At 52.4% G+C, this 19,694-nt stretch overlaps 7 protein-coding genes across 7 annotated transcripts; 3 read left to right on the top strand and 4 right to left on the bottom strand.

Annotated features, from left to right (window-relative positions):
- Positions 1–273: 273 nt before the first annotated feature.
- Positions 274–1,348, top strand: N7481_012631 (HMG-box domain-containing protein; the record flags this gene model as incomplete). Its single annotated transcript, XM_057271850.1, has 3 exons — positions 274–464; positions 514–785; positions 852–1,348. 3 exons carry the CDS (start codon positions 274–276, stop codon positions 1,346–1,348), a joined length of 960 nt encoding a protein of 319 aa, XP_057116038.1.
- Positions 1,349–2,723: 1,375 nt separating this feature from the next.
- N7481_012632 (putative cytoskeleton assembly control protein Sla2) lies at positions 2,724–6,688 on the bottom strand (the record flags this gene model as incomplete). Its single annotated transcript, XM_057271851.1, has 12 exons — positions 2,724–2,810; positions 2,944–4,158; positions 4,219–4,368; positions 4,426–5,471; positions 5,540–5,724; positions 5,786–5,843; positions 5,899–5,979; positions 6,081–6,238; positions 6,309–6,384; positions 6,485–6,502; positions 6,574–6,620; positions 6,681–6,688. 12 exons carry the CDS (start codon positions 6,686–6,688, stop codon positions 2,724–2,726), a joined length of 3,129 nt encoding a protein of 1,042 aa, XP_057116039.1.
- Positions 6,689–7,357: 669 nt separating this feature from the next.
- N7481_012633 (SMP domain-containing protein) lies at positions 7,358–10,392 on the bottom strand (the record flags this gene model as incomplete). The annotated part of the gene is made up of 2 exons (XM_057271852.1): positions 7,358–9,725; positions 9,812–10,392. Coding segments are annotated over 2 exons (2,949 nt in total), but the record flags the coding sequence as incomplete, so codon positions are not given.
- A 784-nt stretch (positions 10,393–11,176) lies between these two features.
- N7481_012634 (trans-hexaprenyltranstransferase) lies at positions 11,177–12,602 on the bottom strand (the record flags this gene model as incomplete). The annotated part of the gene is made up of 2 exons (XM_057271853.1): positions 11,177–11,338; positions 11,409–12,602. The coding sequence occupies 2 exons, from the start codon at positions 12,600–12,602 to the stop codon at positions 11,177–11,179; spliced, it is 1,356 nt and encodes a 451-aa protein (XP_057116041.1).
- Positions 12,603–13,269: 667 nt separating this feature from the next.
- N7481_012635 (proteasome regulatory particle lid subunit RPN3) lies at positions 13,270–15,348 on the bottom strand (the record flags this gene model as incomplete). The annotated part of the gene is made up of 3 exons (XM_057271854.1): positions 13,270–13,413; positions 13,488–14,779; positions 14,859–15,348. 3 exons carry the CDS (start codon positions 15,346–15,348, stop codon positions 13,270–13,272), a joined length of 1,926 nt encoding a protein of 641 aa, XP_057116042.1.
- Positions 15,349–15,888: 540 nt separating this feature from the next.
- Positions 15,889–16,749, top strand: N7481_012636 (uncharacterized protein; the record flags this gene model as incomplete). Its single annotated transcript, XM_057271855.1, has 3 exons — positions 15,889–15,953; positions 16,016–16,378; positions 16,440–16,749. The coding sequence occupies 3 exons, from the start codon at positions 15,889–15,891 to the stop codon at positions 16,747–16,749; spliced, it is 738 nt and encodes a 245-aa protein (XP_057116043.1).
- A 645-nt stretch (positions 16,750–17,394) lies between these two features.
- N7481_012637 (putative transcription initiation factor TFIID subunit 12) lies at positions 17,395–19,416 on the top strand (the record flags this gene model as incomplete). The annotated part of the gene is made up of 3 exons (XM_057271856.1): positions 17,395–19,029; positions 19,161–19,196; positions 19,252–19,416. 3 exons carry the CDS (start codon positions 17,395–17,397, stop codon positions 19,414–19,416), a joined length of 1,836 nt encoding a protein of 611 aa, XP_057116044.1.
- Positions 19,417–19,694: the final 278 nt, after the last annotated feature.

The following is a 19,694-nucleotide window of genomic DNA, read 5'->3' on the forward strand; positions in this document are numbered from 1 at the left end:
ATCTCTGGGTCATTTCTTCCCCCGCTTGTGTGCGTTGATCGTCAAGTTCGGTCTTCGTGCGATTTCTTCTTCTGAGCTTCGGTTTTTCCGGCCTATGTTTCGTTAGGCGTTGCGAATCGCCAATCCCTCTGACCCTGGTCGAGAACTTGGGTCTTTCGGGACAATCTCCTCTGATCCGAGTTGCTTCGAATCGGCTCTAAACAGTCTTTCATCTGCCATTGAGCCATAGCTGGTCCGCTGTGTCCCAAATTTTCATCCAATCCAACATCACCAATGTCTGCTTCCGATCTGGGAGCGGGTCCCCCCGACTTCCCAACGTCTTTTGACAGGGACCGAGCGATGGAACTGCTTTGGGAGAACTCGCTCCTGAATCGCAGTCAGACGGGGGGCGAGATAATGGTCCCATTCAATGTCGTTGCACTAATTGGGGAGGAAAACATGAGTATCCTGCACGAAAGACTCAGGTATGTTGCAGCTAATTCTAACCCGCTCCAGAGCTAATAAATTCCATAGGGTATTGACTGGCGGCGATGTAGAGCGATTTGACGACCATCAATTCGGGTGTGTACGTCTCATTCCAAAGCCGCATTTGCCTCAAGTTGAGATTGAGGAATGGGCTCGGGCTCATATAACTAAGCAACTATATGAAGCCGCAAGTCAAGGCATGAACCTATACCCAGATCTTCAGAAGGTTCCCCGCCCACCCAATTCTTTCATTCTTTACAGACAACACCATCACAAACCCGTGACCGCCGCGAATCCCGGAGTCCCTAACACAGCGATTTGTAAGTTGACCTTGTGATCTTTCCCCTACATTTTTCAACACTGACTCTTATGATTGTCATTTCCAGCGCGGATCATCGCGGACATGTGGAAACACGAGATACCCGCGATCAAGGATGAGTACAAAATGTTGGCCCAGATGGCTAAAGAAGAGCATGCGGCAAGGTACCCTGACTATCAATATGCGCCCCGACGTCCGCATCAGAAACGTCGCCGCCTTCCACGGATCCATCCGTCGGCGCTCACCTGGATGTGGGGGACGAAAAGTGGAGCAGCTATCCTTGAAAAGGCAACAGCTCGCCCTCGGGCAGATGGCTGGGTCCCAGTGACCCGCGATTTGGTCCAAGAACTGGACTCGCAGCACCTTCTCTTGGGCCCTGAGGGACTTGGGCCACCCCCTTTTGGCTCAACCCAAGAGCAGTTTCGGGAGCTCATCCAGAGACAACTTGAGCTCGGAGCGAATGCTCCACAACTGGCTGCGGCGGACGCTGAGGATTTCGACCCGATATTTGAAGGCCTCGATGAAGATTTCCTGGAGGAAATTCTCAATTTTGATGAGAATTGATCCCTGATGTGCATGGGTTCTGACGTGCATGGGGGCACCCGCCCCATCCACTTGATCACCGGGCTCTTGACACAAATTATTCAGCAAAGAAAACAAGTCTCAGTTCACGAAAGGAAAGCAAGTTTCAGGTCATGCAAGGAAAGCAATCAATCGTCTCCAGACTTACACACGACACCTCCCACTCACCGAACCTTGCCGTCACGAACATCAGTCAGACAGGTCTCCTTGAGCAACTATAAAAAGGATTGACGGGATCCACCACGACGCGCTGACTCCATTTCACGTCCTCAATTATCATACCCGTCTCTATATAATCCTACCTCCGAGGTACTCGTGTGTTGTCTGCCCGTTTCCTGTTGCGCTATTCCCCCCTTCCCATTCCCTTTTTCGTTTTTCTTTTTTCTTTCTTTGTTTTTCTCATTATTCTTAGCATATACATTAGTATGTACCCCAAAAAAAAAAAAAAAAACTCACAAAACCAATGTCCTGGATGTCTTGCACATCCTTTCTTTCTCCGCCAAAATCTTGTAGATTCCGTAGACCTCCAGTGATCTCCGCGACGAAGATTGCCTCGAATCTAAAAGGCCCCATCCATCCTTGCGCCGTTTCGTGATCCGCGAGCGAAATCGGGGCCTTTTCGTAGATCCTCTCGAATGTAGAATTTAGTGGGAGAGACAGAAGGATGAGATGGAAAATGATGATGATGATGATGATGAAGGAACATGATGGAGATCTATACGATGCAGGAATTCCTCACGCTATATCTACCTTTCATGATCTAATGACAAACGGCGTGCACTGGGTGCAAACACCAACAGAAAGTGATGAAAGCAAATGCAATGCAGACAAGGATACCCTATCCATGCATGCATGAAGTTTGAGCTGCCAGTGGTCATGCCGCTAGGCCTGAGGCCGATCGGCCTCTGTAGAATTCGTCGTCGAGTGGAGAGAATTCGAGTCAGGTTTAGGTATAGGAGGAGTGGGTCCTTGCGTATACACATCACCTATCCGAAGCTACGACACGGCGTGCGGTGCGGGATCAATCATCACCGTCTACGTGTTAAATGCCGAGCTACAAGGCATCTGCCAAGTACGAGACGAACTTGAAGTTGAAAGAAGGAAAGAGGGAGAGACTTGATACATTCGCTGATCCCGATGAAGGAAGCTAAAGACAAGGACGAGCGATATTTGTAGAGGACAAGAAAGGGGATCGGGATCAAAACTTTGGATGGGGGCAAGAGAAGATAAGGCAAGGCAAGACATTCCCCCGAGAGGGAGATAATTCCAGGATATACACAGTTCAAAGTGGAAAGGGGCCAATCATTGCGAAACGACGATGGTGAAGGACGAGGGAAAATCAAAAGAGAGATTCGGTTTACTCCTCCTGGTATGAAATCTTGCGCATTTCGCCGAGGCGTTGGCGGGCGCGGGCGAGTCCGTTCTCCAGTTGTAGGATTTCGACCTGTAATTTTTTATCAAGGTTAGCAATTTGGTTCTACACATGGTAAAGAACCAACCGGTCGGTCTTGGGTGGATGGGGGTGGGGACGAGGATGGGGAATGACAGTGGAAGAAAAGTTGTTGAAAGATACGTACCTGCTGCTCCATCTCGCGCACCTTGAACTCGTGAGAGCTCAGGGTCGCGTAATCCTCCGCCTCATTATCACCGCTGTGTTTCTCCTTGATAATATCCTGCACTTGTCGCACCAAGGCGCGACAAGCAGCTCCAACGGCCTTGCTAGCACCCTCCAGACGGTCCTGGGACTTGCTCATGAAGGTAGCCTTGACACGACTGGCGGCGACGAGCTGGGCGGTGCTGGCGGCGACGTCGTTGGACGCAACAATGAGTTGTTCGGGCGAGTTGCGGCCGGAGATAACACCGTCAGCGGTCTCGATCAAAGTGTTGGTCGAGCCGGCGACGGCCTTGGCTGCGGAGATCAAACCCTCAGTCCAGCGGTTGTTCTTCTTGTAGAAGGCTGTTTTGGAGGCGCTACCGCGGCCCTCGCGAACAATTTCTTCCTGCGAGACGGTGGCGGCCTTGATCAGCTCTGCGATCGCGGTGGTCACGGCAATGGCAGCGGCCAGGATGGAGTCACTGATGCGAAGCTCGTAGGTCGAGTAGCCATCACGGGGCTTGTTCTTGAGCTTGGCCAGGCGCGCGGCAGCGGCCTCAATTGCATCGGCGGCCTTTGTAAGTTCGGAATCGACGAGGTCGCCGAGATCGCCCTTGGTGCTGATCTTGCTGCTCTTGGGGGTGAAGGACTCAACCAGCTTCGACAGGGACTGCAGGTCTCGCTGCACTTCCAGGTTATTGTTGATGACGACGTCGGTCTTGTGGTCGGCCTCCATGCCCTCAAGGCGGAATGATTGCAGACCGCGGAAGAAGCGAACGGTAGCCTGTGCGGACTTGCGAGCCGCGCCAAACAGTTGATCCGAGCTCTTGTCATCGTTGGCAAAGCGGGACAGACCCTTGGTGTTGCTCAGGGTATCGGCAATTGAGCCTGAGAAGACGGACACTGTGCGAATGATCTCGGCGTGTGGGCTGTTTGGCCCATCGGCGATGAAGTTGTTGAATGCAGTTGAGAATTCGGTGGCAGAAGCTGCGGCCTTCTCGATCTGTGACAGCACGTATGGAGGCGAGGCATTCTGGTTACCGGCTTGCATGGACGAATCCAGCTCATACATCGCGTCGTCTACGCGCTGCACACCGGCTTGCAACACAGAGTCAATGATATCGTTGATCTTGGCCACCGTTCCGTGAAGCACTGTGTCGATTTGACTGTCAAGCGCATGGTCCACATCACCTTGGTTCTAAAAAGTTTAATCGTTAGAAAAAATCGCAGATACAATCTTCGCAGTGGTGTGACTAACCAGCTTCAACTCCTCCAGCTCCATAAGAGCCTGCTCCATACCAGACTTGTACACCTCAATCTCCTCATCCTTTTCTTGGAGAGCGAGATCGTGATCTCCCGAACGTTCAGAGCTGCGGCCTTGAATGTCCTCCAAAGCACGGTTTTTATTCTAAAAAAGAGGTTAGTCAATGCACCACCACGGGTGTAAAAAGGGGCCAATTCTTACCCGAAGAGCCTCTTCCAAGTCGGCCATCTCACGATTATACTTGGACAGCATGGATGAGATCTCAGTGCCCTTTGATCGCTCGGCGTTCTCAGCACGATCAATCGCCATGCGGAGTTCCCGCTTCAGCTTCTCCTCCTCCTCCTTGTTGGTACCAGAGACACGGTCCTTGTCGTGCAGAGCACGATCACGCTCCCGGATCATATCAGCCAGCTCCAAGTTCTTGGTCTTGAGCTCGCGCTCCAGCTTTTCACGGCGGTCAATCGCCTCCTGCGCGGATGCGGCCTTGATCTTCAAGCTCTTGGTAGTCGTCAAGAGATCCAGATGCTCTTGTCGCAGCTGCGAGTAGAGCTTGGCGAGGGCTTCATACTTGGATCGCCAGGTGTTAACCTGTTCCTGCAGAGCCCGGATCTGTTCGTCCTTGGAGGAGTTTTGCAGATTGATGTTCGAGTTCAGGTTGTTCATCTGTTCCTCCAAGTCCTTAACACGGCGGTCATACTGCTGAAGCATGAGTTGATCCCGCTCGTACTGCGCACGCGCGTTCAGATTCTCCTGCTCCAGCTCAGCCAAGCGACCTTGGGTATGTGTTTGGTATTGATCGCGAAGGAGTTGCTCTTGTGCCAAGCGTTGCTGCTCAGCCTGCTGGCGCTGCTGTTCCTCGAAGTCAAGCTGGGCTTGTTGTTGGTGCGCCTGCTGCTGACGCTGCTGTTCTTCCCACTGCTGCGCCAGACGGGCTTGCTCGGCCTCATATTCTTCTTGCTGGCGTCTCGCCTCGGTGGTCCAGAAGTCACTGATAGGCTCTGGCTCCGCGGCCACCTTGGGTGGAGGAGAGGGCTGAGCTTCTACCTCCCTGGCTGGGCGTCTCGGCAGAGCTGGTCGGTCGTCATCTTCTCCCAGAAGACTTGGTGGATCCTGCGGCAATTTGGGAATGGTGATTAGGCTGGTGAGATAACGGAGGTTCGAGCACTCGTAATAGAATCGAACAAGACGGTGGTGCTGGGCATCGTAACGGCCTCGGAGCGGTTCAAGGGCGTCATCATCACCAGTGGCTTGAGTAGGGTTAAAGAGTCAGCAATTTCGCAATAATAGTCCGGGGCGATAGGGGAAAGAAGCATACTTGTGTGCATAGCTCGCAGCATGCTAGTGATAAACTTATAAATGCCATAGCTCTCCTGTACAAGCGGCACCAAGGCAGAGATACGGCACTCATTGTGAGTACCAGATTGGAAATGCGAGAAGATCAGCTTCTGGAAAGCATCGATCTGGTCCTGCAGGGTCATAAGATCGGTGATAGTCTCATAACTATAGATCCGTCAGCATTTCATCCGCAATGGATTTGCAAAAGACAAAATCCCATGCGCACCCTTCATTCGGATCATTGATCGTCTTCAAACTGATATATTCCTCATATTCAAACAATCCTGCTCTCGTTAGCCCGGGTCTCGGCTTTAAATCGGAGTGTCAGGGAGAACGTGCCGTTGAATTCGGGATGGTTGCGGTGGAAATTGAGCTTCGACTCGAGGAAGAAGACGTATTCGCGAATAAGCGGGGCATATCCTAACAACAAAATACCATGTCAGCGCATCTCTCGTATATACAACCGTCGGTCCAGAGGGAGATCGACAGAGGGGGGAGGGGGGGTTGCGCAATTATCTTACCGCGTACACCATCGCCTCCAACTCCTCGCATCAAGCTGTCAATCCAATTGGAGTGCTGCTGCGCCTCGCGCACGACGATCGGGTGACCCTCCTGGAGAACCTTGTGTATCGTGATGAGGGCCTTGAATGTCTGGACCTCGTCGGCGAGAACGGGCTGCCTGCAATTGGCGATTCCTGGTCAGTGACTACCATCCCTTGGCCATATCATTGTATCCTCAAACGACATACACTTTCATGCCGGCCCAGAAAGCCGCCGACGACTTATGGTCCCACGTGTAGACAATGCAGCTTCGCACATGTTTCCCTGCAAATAGTGTGGGGTGTTAGACGCAAAGTTCGATATTTTTCGTAATTCTTCTTTCTTCGAAATTCGAAAGAACAGCGAGAGCGCAATCAGGACGTACGTTTGGGAGCGGTTTCCTCTATCATGCGGGTAGAACGGTTAGCCTCCGAGATTCCTTAAGCAACTTCCCAGTCTTGCACAAGCTCTTACCGATGCTAGTGGCCTTTCGGATATTGATGGCCAGATCAGCCTCCGTTCTAGATCGTCTTTGTTAGTCGCGTGCTCGCTCGAAGGAAGCGAATTGGGGTTCCGCGTACCGACTCATCTTGACCGGGGGGCAATGCGGGACAAGCTCAGGGGCAACCTGGAAAGGAAGTCGTAGCTTCGCGACAGATTCCCAAGTCCGGACAGCGCGGTAATATCAAAGAGAGCGCCGACCGGAGAAGATGAAGGTTAAGTGTAGAAGAGAAGTTGGAGTCGCACGTGGAGTGCAATGACGTTGGGGGGAAAGCTGGCGCCTGTCAGTCTTGGCGACGCCTAAGCCCGTCCATCCCTTGTCGAGTGCGGTGAGAATCACCACTGCGCCACGCTCAAAGGCAACGTAATATCTACTGGTACAAGGTATTTACAAAAGTATATCCTACTAGTAGTCTTACAATATACCACAGAATATAAATGAAGATGATCCGAATTCCTAATTCTAAATTCGGTCGTGTCACACCACGGCCCAAAGAATATCTCAACTTTATACATTCGGGGCTGGGTATTGCCATACTTGAAGAGCCCCATAAAACATAATCCTCCATCCTGCTGCTGCAACGCAAAGCTAAGACGGAGTCCATAGTAACAGAGAATAAAAGCCAAGATAGAATAAAATAGAATAAAAAAAAGCACCTTCAACGCCATCCTATGGTCACACGGGCTTCTTGTCGGGCCAGCCCGATGGCTCGAATCCGAAAAATCAATAAACAACAATACCCAGAATCAAGACCAATCAGGATAATGGGACTGGGGTTTCTACCGGCTTGAAAGACGGAGTTCCTTCGCTGCTGCCTGATTTCGAAGTTGGTCTCTGATCTACAGAGTGCTGGGATTGGGAATCCGGGGTCCCCTCATCTTCCCATGACTGCGACACGCTGGCGACATCAGTATCTGCAGGAGAAATGTCATTCCCAAGGAGTATGGGCTCCGTCAGACCCTCCTCTGGGTCGATATCTGCGTCGGCTGGACTATTTGGCGTCGAGTCATTGGGTGCTTCAACCACCAGTAATTCGTCGGTGCCGCCGCCACCACCACCACCACCACTGCCGCTCACTCTACGCATCGCTGAAGGGATAGGTTTTCTGCGAGGCAAAGCTGTAGGTCGGACACTTGGTTTATCAGCGGCCATGGGTCGTTGAATTTGATTCGGCACCCCGACAGGCTTGCGCTTAGGCAGTGTTCCTCCCGAGTTTCTCTTCAGAGCATACTTGTCGGGACGGGGTAGTGGTGCTCCCGGAGGAGGATGCGGGTGGCCACGCCCAATGGGCTCGTCGAGTGTGCGTGCTGGAGGTTGCGATCCTTCTCGATTCTCGTTCATCTCCCCTTTGCCAAAGACACTCCAGCTCCATTTCTTCGCAGCCGCAGTGGCCGATCCGATGGTGAGATTTCCAATGGCCTTGTCATCGGAAGACGAGGCTGAAGTCAAGGTCCGGGTCAAGGACTCGATCGTACTTCGGCGACGGGATTGCTCGCTAGCAACCGAGGTGTTGATTGAAGTGGTGGAGCTTCCACGCGAGCTTCGAGCACTGGAATAGGAGCTGTTGTCGAGGCGGGCAGAAGAGGGGCTCGTGATGACATTATCGCTGGCGAGGCTCGCTCCATCGAGAGACTCCGCAATGGATGGTTCACGGCTGTGAACTGCGCTCTGGGGTAACATAAGTCCTCCGGTGGGTGGTGAGTTGTTCGGGGTGCGGTGCGGAGAAGCAGGTGGTGACCGATTTGATATTTCGATCATTGCACTCGTTGCACTACTCTTCTCGTTGTCTTTCTGGCCGGTGCCAACTTTGTTGACTTTGGCATTATCTGCAGTCACAACCGGGTCTGCTGCCTGGGAGAATGTTTGTGAGCGCATTGAACGGTGAAATGGCTTGGTGTCTGCCCTATCAAAGCTTGTAGACGATGCTGCGGGGCTATTTGGCTGCGAAGGAAAGACGAATGATTTCGGGGCTTTGCGTGCCTTCACGCCAGCGTCGGGGGATTTGGGAAGAACAGGCATGCTCATTGTCCGATCATCCTTGGACTTCAAGACATCGATTGAAGGCTCAGGGGCATCTTTCGGCGTTGGCGCAGGACCGCCAGACTCGTCAGGTATATCCACCTGGGTAGTTTCCGTATCAGGCTCGTCCCGCTGCCAGATACCACCACGGAAAGCCTGGCCGACAGTTTCGTGGAAAGGCACATCATCCCAGAACGGTAAAACGATACTCTCTGCCACCACCTCACGAATCTTACTTTCAATGGTGCGCAGGATGGGGCTGAAAGTAATCTGCTTCGAGCTGACAATGGGCTCGATGTCCATCACCATCCTCGGCATGGTTTCAAAGGACATCCAGAATCGATTACTGGGAGGGGGCTTGAAGCGGACCAGCAAATGGCCCTCGAGTTTCTTCAGCACTACTGCCAGCACTATATCGACTTCTCTTGCTTTGAAACGCTGCCCGAGATCAATGCGCACCGTCGCTGATATCTCAACCCGGAAATTTCCCGTGTATTGGACGTCCATCTCCACACAACAGTTACCGTCGACAGTCAGGTCTTTCAATCGGGGGTTGGTTATGAAAGGGGCACCTTCACCCATATCGATTCTCTGTAATCCAATCTTGCTGATGAAGTTCGGTTTATTGACGCGTGAGATCTTTTTAGTGATCTTCTTTCGAATGAATTGCTCCATCTCGGGCGTGCGATACAAGGCGAGAAAAAGGCGCCCAAAGAACGCATTTATCCATCGAGTTTGAAGCTGCTCTTCAGAAGAGTGGAGTCGTTGTACCAGAGAGATAATGTGCTTCACGTCAAAGTCTTGTTGCTTCGGAGGTCTATCCTTCGACTTCCACATCTTCGATTGATTGTGAAGCATGGCGAAATAAAAGTCTTCCTTTTCCGACAAGTTCTCGGAGAACATATAGAACGGGGGAGTAGGACCACCAAGATCTGCCAGCGAATCCAGTCGCCGCGACAGACAGATAGCGTTCCTTTTGAGCCACAATTCACCTTCAGGAATATCCCCTTCCACCCCATGAATAGTCACATCGTGGTGAGCAAGAGAGATGACATAGCGAACTTCTACCTGATTAACATCGTCATAGAGCATCAGGTGGCCATGTCTATGAAATCCCCATTTCTTGTCAGCAAAAGGTTCATCGCCAGCGGGCACTACAATGAAGTAGCGTGTGATGGATGCAAAGCATACCGGAGGACAATGTAAAAGACATTCCGCGCTCGTTTCGTATTCTTCCCATTCGTCTTTGCCGGCTCAATACTGGGCGTCTGCTTTCGATCGAACAAACTCCGGTACATCGCCTGATAAACGCTCGGACTCTCCGTCGCAACCACCTCGCCAGCGGGGGTCGTCCTCTCTGGGGGCTTCCCATTGACACCACCGGGAACATATTCACGACATACAGCAAAATAACCAGCGGCGACATCGGATTCGTGAGTGCGATGGAATTTCTCCGCCAGCTGATCGGTCCCCGTGCCGGATTTCAGACTATACTCGTCATCGTCGGGTCGCTGGACCTCATCATGGGCGTATGGAGTGCGGGCAGTCGGAGCGTTCGGAAGAGTCAGGTAGACATAGACAAGGATTGAGGATAGGAGGAGAGGGAAGAATGTCAGACCCCCAAGCACGTAGATGACGAGAAAGCTGGCGAGTGAGCCCATCGGGAACCAGTCGATCAAAGCGGGAGCGGGAGGGTCGATAGCTCCATAATTTGACCAGTTCACGTCCGGAGGTAGTGGGGGTTGGCTCAAACGAGGTAACGAGAGACCGGCTCTGGGAGAGGAACAAGCAAAAGCAAGAAAAGAATGTGTAAAGCGACTGGGGACTGGCGTGTAGCAGAGCTGAAGAGAGTTGAACAGAGCAGGGAGTTGCAGCTTCCACTCTCACGCGCGGCGGATGATGGAGGTGGTCCCTCCGAGCTGATGTGGGCCTCGTTTGGTATTGTTTTTACAGGGTATATTACTTCACGATAATACATCCTCCCGCAAATTAGTGTGTGATTTCATGTAACTACACTGATAATACATAACTATCGTATTCTTATAACACATCCTTTGAACTGGCTGTACTGGAAACCCCGCAGGATCCGACCAGCTGTCAGGAACAGTCAGCCCTGTGAGATTAGGGCAAGAATGTCCCTTTCTTTCTCAAAGAGAAAGAATCTATACCAAAAGACCTACTTGATGGATCCTCATCGGGGTTTCCCTCGATGTTTCACGAAGTTTGACCGCGAAACGTGTCTATCATGTCCAACATCATAGACCCGACATGATGTACCGAGGTACCCGAGAAGTCTCAGGTGTACAACTCGTATCAAAGTGCTGAAAGATCCACATCCGCACTACTTATCACATACATCTAGGCATTGAATCTATGGGACCTAAATTTAACGTGAAATAACACCATGTCCTGATCAACTCAATCCGAACATTCGCATCTAATAAAATATATACTGTACATACAACCAGATCAAAAAAGAAAAATAGTAAGGGGGAGCACAACGGATCCGTCTAGTGCGTATATAGTTCTAATAGTACAAACTTCTCTCAAAACGCTCTACTTACGCCGTTTCATGGTCTTCTCACACATATCAATCAGCCCCGACTTGGCCTCTCCATCGGGGAAGTCGCTAATGGCAGCAATGGCCTTGTCGGCATACTCCTGGGCCAGGAGACGAGTCTGCTCCACACCGTTGCTTTGGTAGACAAGCTCACGCGCCTGTAGAAAACTGTTAGTTTGGAACAATAGACAAATATAGAGGGGAGTTCGGGTAAAAGGGAGTTCTCACCTTCTGCACATCACCCTCCTCGCGGAACTTGCGTCCAACTAAAGGACCAAGCTCGGGGTTACTCTTCCAAGCAAAGAGGAGGGGAGCGGTTGCCAGACCAAGCTCCAGATCGGCACCGACCGGCTTACCCATCTCCGCCTCAGTGACAGTGTAATCCAACATATCATCCACCAGCTGGAACGCGAGTCCCAGATTGCGGCCGTAGGCGTAGGAAGCCTCGACAACCTCAGGGGCGCACCGACCCAGCACAGCTGAAGAGCGGCAAGATTTGCTGATCAGACTGGCAGTCTTCAGATAAGTCTTTTGGAGGTAGTAGTTGAGAGTGTCATCGGTGTAAACGGGGTTGGACTCGTCCTGAGCCGTGTTCTTCAGCTGCATGAACTCGCCCTCGACCAGGTTGGCAATGACCGTCGCCATCAACTCGGTCACTTCCGGATCGCGCAGTCGGGCTAGGGCCACAGACGCACGACCGAGGAGGAAATCGCCTGCCAGAACAGCCATCTTGTTTCCAAAGGCCGTGTTGGCGGAGCTATTGGCGCGTCGGGTCACGGCGTTATCGATTACATCGTCGTGGAGGAGGGAAGCGGTGTGAATGAGTTCTGTGATTTCGGCCAGTCGGCGCTGCGACGGGAGGATATTATCGTCACCGGCAATGTTGTACTGGTGGCTCTCGACGGATCGTGATACGAGCGGGTTGAGACCTGGGTTCGAGTCTTCGAGTATAGATGGCTGGCTGAGGGGGTTATCGATTGGGTTGGGACTGGCCTGATCGGCCGGGAGTTTGCGAGGGTCTATCGCTGTCGCCTGGGACATGAGGAGAACCAGCAATGGCCGCATATGCTTGCCTTCGCTGTGGGTATAATATTTAGCGACCTTGTCCAGAGCCGGATGACCTGATCCCAGCAATTGGCGAATGTTTTTGGTCAAAAACTTCAGCTCTTTCCCGACAATTCGCAGAGGGTCGACCGAGATGCCCGGAGGCGCCTTAGGCAGGCCCTTGAAGATGGTCTGGGCAGCTGACACGGCGGCACCAAATGGCGATGCATCCCGCCGTCTTGTTGGGTGATATTTGCGGGATTGGACGGAAAATGGAGACAAGAGGAGGTCATCGCGGAGGCATTGCGAGCACACGGTCGTCGGGGTTGAAGTGCGCGTGACGATCAGCCCGGCGGCCGATACGGTTCGAGCTCGCATCTTCGGTGCAAGACTTCAAGGCAGCGATAGATTTATGGGTGAACCTAGACCATGAAGTTTGAATTGGGACGGGGTTGAGAGGTCCAGGTGTATGGGGAGGAGTATGGGGGGGGGACCACAGGAAACAATCCGACGGGAAGATTTCAAAAGCTCTCGGGTCGGCACGGACCACGCGTGAGCGCCGCAGCGCCGACACGCATGAAGGAACTGTTGGGATCGGGATGCTCTACAGCCAATCATAATCAAATTAAATGGTGTTGAAAATACGATATAATCAGATGAGACGCAGGACACAAGCCTTTCCGATACGATTATTTACATTCTCAACTAAGGCTACGTTTCTGTAGCAGGATACCTTCGGGGACAACCCGGTTGATCGGTACTTTATACTACAGAGTCGAACGAGGCCCAGGACATGGTTCCAATGCAGAGGTAAATGGGTTCAAGTTAAAAGAGACATGAAAATTGCGCCGGTCGGTTCGGTCCTGCACATCCCCCTTCGTACATATCCAACAAAGGAAATATAAAATAAAAAAGCGAAATTGCACACAATTAACACATGGGTTGAACAAGGCCGCTACGACGTTAAGGACCCGACGTATAGGGCCAGGGTTGAGAGAGGAAGGAAGAAAAGAAGGATGTATCCATTATACGGACACCGCGATTCTTAGATGGCATCGAAATCACCACCAGCATCCTCATCATCCATGTCTCCCTCCTGGATCTCCTTGGCAAGCTCGCGCTCCCGCTCTCGGGCCTCCTGAGCACTCTTCAGCTCCAGTCGGTGCTGGTTCATCGGGAATCGCATAGCCTGTAGATTGTAAACGACGGAATTAGCTCCAGTCCATTTGATTATCATCTGATAGCGAGAGAGAAAACACATACCTTGACACTCTCGTCATGAAGAGCCAAACAGGCACGAATACGCTCGTGGAATGCCTCGCCGGGCTCCCGTGTGGCATAGATGTCACCAACTTCCTTGCTCTTCATGAACCCGTGCTCGTGGTCCAGGGTGGCCTCGATGACACCATCCCGAATAGCCTTTGCCACGATGTACTCGGCTGACTCCTCGCTGTCCAAGCCCAGACGCAGGCAGATGTCCCGCAAAGAGATGCGAGAGTACGACAACGACATCATGCGAATACCAGTCTTGATCACATTCTGTCGCAGACGAAGAATCAGGGTGTACGTGCCATCCTTTCGGAATGCTGCGCTGTGTGTGTTGACAATGTTCAAGAAACCATCCAGGTCACCAACACTCACTGCCTGGGCAAGCAGGAGGTAAGGATGCATGGACTTTTCCAGAGCTGGTTGGCGGAAAACCGAACGGTCTGGGATGTCACCCATCAGGAGCTCAACTACGACAAGCAGCTTGTGCGAAGACTGGTAGAACCCGCGGGCACTGTGACTGGTAGGGGACTTGCGAGTAGCTCCGATCAAGTGGCTGTGTGCTTCGGTATACTGGAGCTGAATGGCACGGATACGACCAAGGTAGAAGAGGTACCGGGCTATCTGGTTATTCGACGCAGCGGCGGGGAACTTGTTGTGAGAAATCAGAAGATCCGCCTGGGTGATGTGCGAGGTCGACAGATAGTTGCGGAGTAGCAGTGTCATGACAGTGGCCTGGGTATCGACATCCTTTCGCAGAACGGCAGTTCGCAGGGCAGTCAGGAGCGTCTGACGAATGGCAGTAACGGCCGCTGATGGAGATGGGGGAAGCGGAGCGATTTGCTCGTAGAACAGAGAATAATAGAAATACACGCGGGCCGCAAGAGAGTCTAGCGTACGGCGGTTCAGAGCACGGAGACGCTCAATCAGATCAGTCGAAAACTTAGCACCCTTCTGGATCTGACGCTGATCAAAGAGGTAGATCTGGACCAGGATAGAAAGATATGCGTCCACTTCGGCCAGAACCTCCTTCGGGGCTGCTTTGTTCTTCTCCGAATCCACCTCCATGTCTGAGCTAGCACTCTCAAAGGCATTGGACTGGTCGAGAGCATCCAGCAAGAATGAGGCTGTCGAGTTGGAGGAATGGTATGTTTCCACAATCACTTCGGCGAGGACCTCGGGGGTGATGTGTTTCCGCATGGAGGATATCGATCGCAGGACACGGAGGGTAAATCGAGGATCGAAGTGGGCGACGGCTCGCTCGAGGAGGGTGAAGTTGGTCTTGATATCTGCAAATAAAGCAAAGAGAGGTGTCCCTCGTTAATCATTGATCTTTTTGGAGTCCGGTAATGGAAAGCTCAAACGAACCTTGGATGGCCTTGGTCGTCGGATCGAGCTCCGGCTCGGCTTCAGCGTCATCATCCTCGGCACCTTCCATTGTCACATCCCCATCCTTCTCTTGGGCCTTCTTGTCGGTCGATTTGGATCCCTTGGTTGGAGGCACTACAACAGTCATCTTCTCGTTACCATTCCGGTTCTTACTGGAGTTGATTGAGGATGTAGGCGCACCTGCCGTATCCTCCTCCATCTCAACATCCTCGGAACCATTCACACCGTTCTCGGTTGACTTGGATCCGTTGGCATTCGACTTATCATCCTCTCCCATTGCGGCGTCCGATGCGCCCTTGGCGCCCTTCTTTGCCGGGGCCGCTTTGGCCTTGTTGGCAGCGGCGCGAGTCGTAGGCGCGGCCTTGTCTTTGGCACTGGAACTTTGAGAGTTGGAACGAGCCTTTTCACCGTTAGCGGATGAAGAGGTGTCCGACTTGTTGTTTGATCGCAGGGAGCGCCTCTCGGGCATCTTTGTGAAGCTGTCGAGCTCAGCTAAGCAGCACAGAAGCTAGAGGAAGCAGGGGGAAGAAAAGAATCCGGGGGGGACACAGGATCAGAAGCAAAAAGCAGAATGGCCAAACCCGGGGCGCAAGACTGCTTAGATCCAAAGAGATGATGAGAAAATGGGGTTGCGAGACAGATAGATGAAGTGGATGGGGGGATGTGATGTCAAGAGACGAGGACGGACGCAAGACGCCAGAAGGCGCTGCTTAGTCACGGGAGCTTACTTGGAAGTTGGTTGGGGCCGCGTGACGCCGGGGCAATCAAGCAGGGAGACAAAATGGCAAAGGAATTGGAAGAAAGAAGAGAAGAGAGTGTTGAGAGGAAAGTATTGTATAGACAAACAGCGATAGTCTTTGGGTTTGGTTGCAGCGTTGTTGAGTTGGGCAGGCACTTTCTCAATCCGCCGGCCTGAGGCAGGAGCTTCTACGTAAACAGCTCCAACTTGGACTGCATTCTACCCGTACTCACTGGACTTCACTTTACTCTTTACTCTACCTTCTCCGCCATGGGACTCCTTGATTCCCACCTGGAGCAGATCTCACTCTCCTCGAGTGCAATTTCTGATTTACCGTGAGTCGATTGCTTTTCTTTTACTTCCAGACCATTCCTGTTAATCTGACTCTATTTTCCAGATTCCCTCCACCCCGCATCTTCACCAACGCGTTGCTCGGTTCCCATGACATTACTTCCTTGATTCGGGATACCGAGGCTCACGAGAGAGCATTATTTCAGGTCGACCCAGCCGCCAAAGCTCAAAAGTCGCAAAGGCGCGCCACTCGACGCGGAACCACATTTTCCACAGAATCCGAAAATGAATCCATGGCGAGCCGGATCTACTCCGCGCGGAACAATCGCAACCAGTCTGCTGTTGCTCGAGTTCTAGGAGCTGATATGATGGATGAGATAAAGCGATCGGCGGGCACATCTTCTCGTGGACGTGGCGAGGTCAATGTTGAAGTCCTACTTCGCGGCGCGGAGATTCTGTGCAATGTCTAGTACGTTCTTTACTCCCGCTTTTTGTTTCTTTCTTCCTTCTTCTTCTAACAAATCATCCAGTCCCGTTTCAGGTGCTCAAGAAAAGATTGCCAACTTGCGCTATCGTCATGGAGTGATTGCCGATTCCGTCGCCCAGCTGGAGAATCGCGTCGCCACCAACACAGCAGAGCTCGAGCAAATGCGCCATTCCTACGACGATGACGATGATGATTTCTCGCCCCCTCCCGTCTCGCAGCCAGGTATCTCAGAAGTTACCGACAAGGAGATCGAGCGAGAGATGGCCGAGATTGCAGAGCTGGAACGGAAAAAACGCGCTTTGGAGGCTCGCGTCACCGGCATGGATCGAGATCTCGGCGGTCTAATGGGCTAAATGGAAGGATTTCCAATGTCTTGGCCCAGCCCGTCGTTTCCTGGGTTCAAAAGCAAGCTCTTTGGCAGGAAAGCCTGACAGTAGAGTGCTGGCTGTAACTTGACAGCCCCTCCATTTATGATGTTTGACGACGCCCAAGAGATATCTACAGATCTCATTTTATGTTTTTATACCCCTCATGCAATGATATTTCTTTTTCACTTTTGTTCTTTGCTATAAAACAAATCTTCTATATAGCAATAACACCGCTTATAGTCCAACACATACACCCAATTCATCATCTGCGTGGAAATCTCGCCCTCAATCTGGCCAAATAGACTGGCAGATAATACTAGCAGATGCGATTTAATTTCCTGCATAAGCCAATACAATCTCAGCCGTAGATACCATACCATCAAGCAAGTTTGTGAAGCACAAGAACGATGGCATAAGCACGTACCCGCAAAGGCGGTCTTGGCATTAACCGCCGAGCGCAACCTCATCCACGCCGACCAGCCGCAGTTCATCCTTCGTCGCGTGCGAGACGGGACTAAAGGCGGCAACAAGCTTAATATCTTTCCAATCACCCTGCAAATCGCCGCAAATTCGATTTCGTGCCCCCCTTTAACCGATACCCCCACGAGCCTCAGCCTCATCACCGCCAACATGGACGGCTCCCAAGGCCAGGCCGGTCAGCCCATGGTGCCGCAGCAGCAGCAACAGCAGCAACAGCAGCAACAGCAACAGCAACAGCAACAACCGCACTCGAACCTCATACGGACCGACCAGGTACAGAAACTTCCCCATCTCAATGAACAACAGAAGGCGCAGCATACTCAGTTGGTGCGCAACCTCTGGGATGTACTCAACAGCCGCGATGCGCAAAGTCACGAATACCAGACAGCACATTCGAAGCTATCGCAGCTATCACAAAATTTGATGAAAGGGATGCGGGTGTTCCAGCAGACTCGCCAACAGGCACTCCAACAACAACAAAACCAGCCCCAGCCGACCCAACCGATGGGTCAGGTTCCTCAGGGCCAGCCACAGCAGGGCCAGCCCGTTCAGCGCACTCAATCGAACAACCCCCAGAACCTTGGCCAGCTTCTGCCACAAATTCAGGCCAAGGTCAGCTCGTTGAATTTTTATCTGCCACCAAATGTCACCAACGAGCAGGTCCAAACGTGGATTCCCGAGGCCCGGTTGCGATACGGAATTGCGCTCCAGAAGCAGGAAGTCGGACGGGCTCGTATTGCGGACTTGCGTCAGTCATTCTCTCAGCGTCAAGCTGCTGGTAATATGACGCAGGAGGAGGTGCAGGAATTCAAGAACCGCCAGCTAGCTGCGGAGAAGCTGTTCCGTGAAGGCAGTGATTTCCTGAACAAGTTCAAAGAGCAGCAAGAGAGCTTCAAAATGCAATCACAGCAGCAAACCCAGCCGATGGTCAACCCGACCCAGCAAAACCAGGGAGCTGCAGTGGCACAGCAGAACAAAGCTGCTCCTGTAGCAGCCGTGCAGCCACCCCAGCAACCACCCCAACAGGCGGCTCCGAATCAACAACCGCAAAACACGACAAGTTCGATGCCAGGACAGGCGCCTACCCCAGCACCCCACACTATCAACTCGGCTGTCAACGCTGCACGCAACCAAGCTGGACAAGCCATGTCCCCATCGACATCCCAACCAGGGCAAGCACCTCCCTCTGCAGGCGGCACGCCTGTTCCTTCCAACGCACCACCACCTGCCCAGCGTCCTCAACCTTCTTCCCAACAGGGAACGCCAGGCGCGCAAATCACCTTCAGTCAAACTCCCAACCCTGATGGCTCAACTCCTCCAAACTCTCAGCAAGGTCCCAATCAGGGCCCACCACGCCCATTGACCCAGGCTACGGCTATGCAACAATCCGCGAACACCTATACCGCGCACCAAGGCCAGCCACATCAACCACAACCACAGCAGCCTATGAACCAGGCTGCCAGCCAGCAACAAGCTCACCCACCGGGATATCTCGCCAACCGTTCCGCCGAAGCAAGCGCTCGCAACATCAACATGGTCATCCCCAAGAACCTGAACGTTTCAACCCCAGAGCCCGTCTCGATGTCTACCCCACGCCCCTCCCTCTCTGGAGGACCAAGTCATGGTGCAATGGGTATGATGGGACAACCTGCCATCCAGAAACACCCGGGCTACGTACTCGAAGGTGAAGGCCAGCACGTTCTCAGCAAGAAGATGCTAGACATCCTCGTCCGCCAAGTAACCGGAGGAGGAGAGGGAGAAATGCTAACTCCCGACGCTGAAGAGGTTCGTTTAGTTCTTTCTCACAAGACCCCATCCCCACCCCAAAACATCCTTCAATCCAACCCCCCAAAGTAAACGCCATGTGAGAGAGAAAGAAAAAAAACCATCCCGACTAACCCACATACCCCCTACAGTTCATCCTCCAAATGGCAGACGACTTCGTCGACGACGTAATCAGCCAAGCCTGCCGCCTCGCCAAACTACGCCCATCCTCCTCCCTGAGAGATCCGCGATATCCAGCTCGTCCTGGAACGCAACTACAACATGCGTATTTCCGGCTTCGCTACCGACGACCTTCGTACCGTCAAGAAACCCCAGCCGACTACGGGCTGGCTTCAAAAGATGTCCGCCGTCCAAGCTGCGAAGGTGACTCAGGGCCGAACGGAGTAAATCGAATTGGGCCAAGTTGAAGCTACGCTGAAAACTTTCTTTCCTCGCTTTGCGTTGTGCCGCTGTTGCTGCTGCTTTCTTTTTTCGTCGCGTTTCAAGGGAATAAAGGCGTTTTTTTGGCTCGCTTTTCTTTGACTCCTTCCTTCCAGGGTCTCGGGTTCGGTCTTGCTGCAATGGTTTCTTTCCCATATTTTGCTATCCATCTACCTTTGCCCTCCCTTGCCGTTTTGCTTTTTTTCCCATATCTGGGCATGCCTCTGTGAAAGCGAAGGTGAGCA

The sequence above is a fragment of the Penicillium waksmanii genome (genome assembly GCF_028829765.1).
Source record: "Penicillium waksmanii strain IBT 27052 chromosome Unknown utg000010l:1.0-3698451.0:1.0-3701458.0, whole genome shotgun sequence".
NCBI classification, from domain to species: Eukaryota; Fungi; Ascomycota; class Eurotiomycetes; order Eurotiales; family Aspergillaceae; genus Penicillium; species Penicillium waksmanii.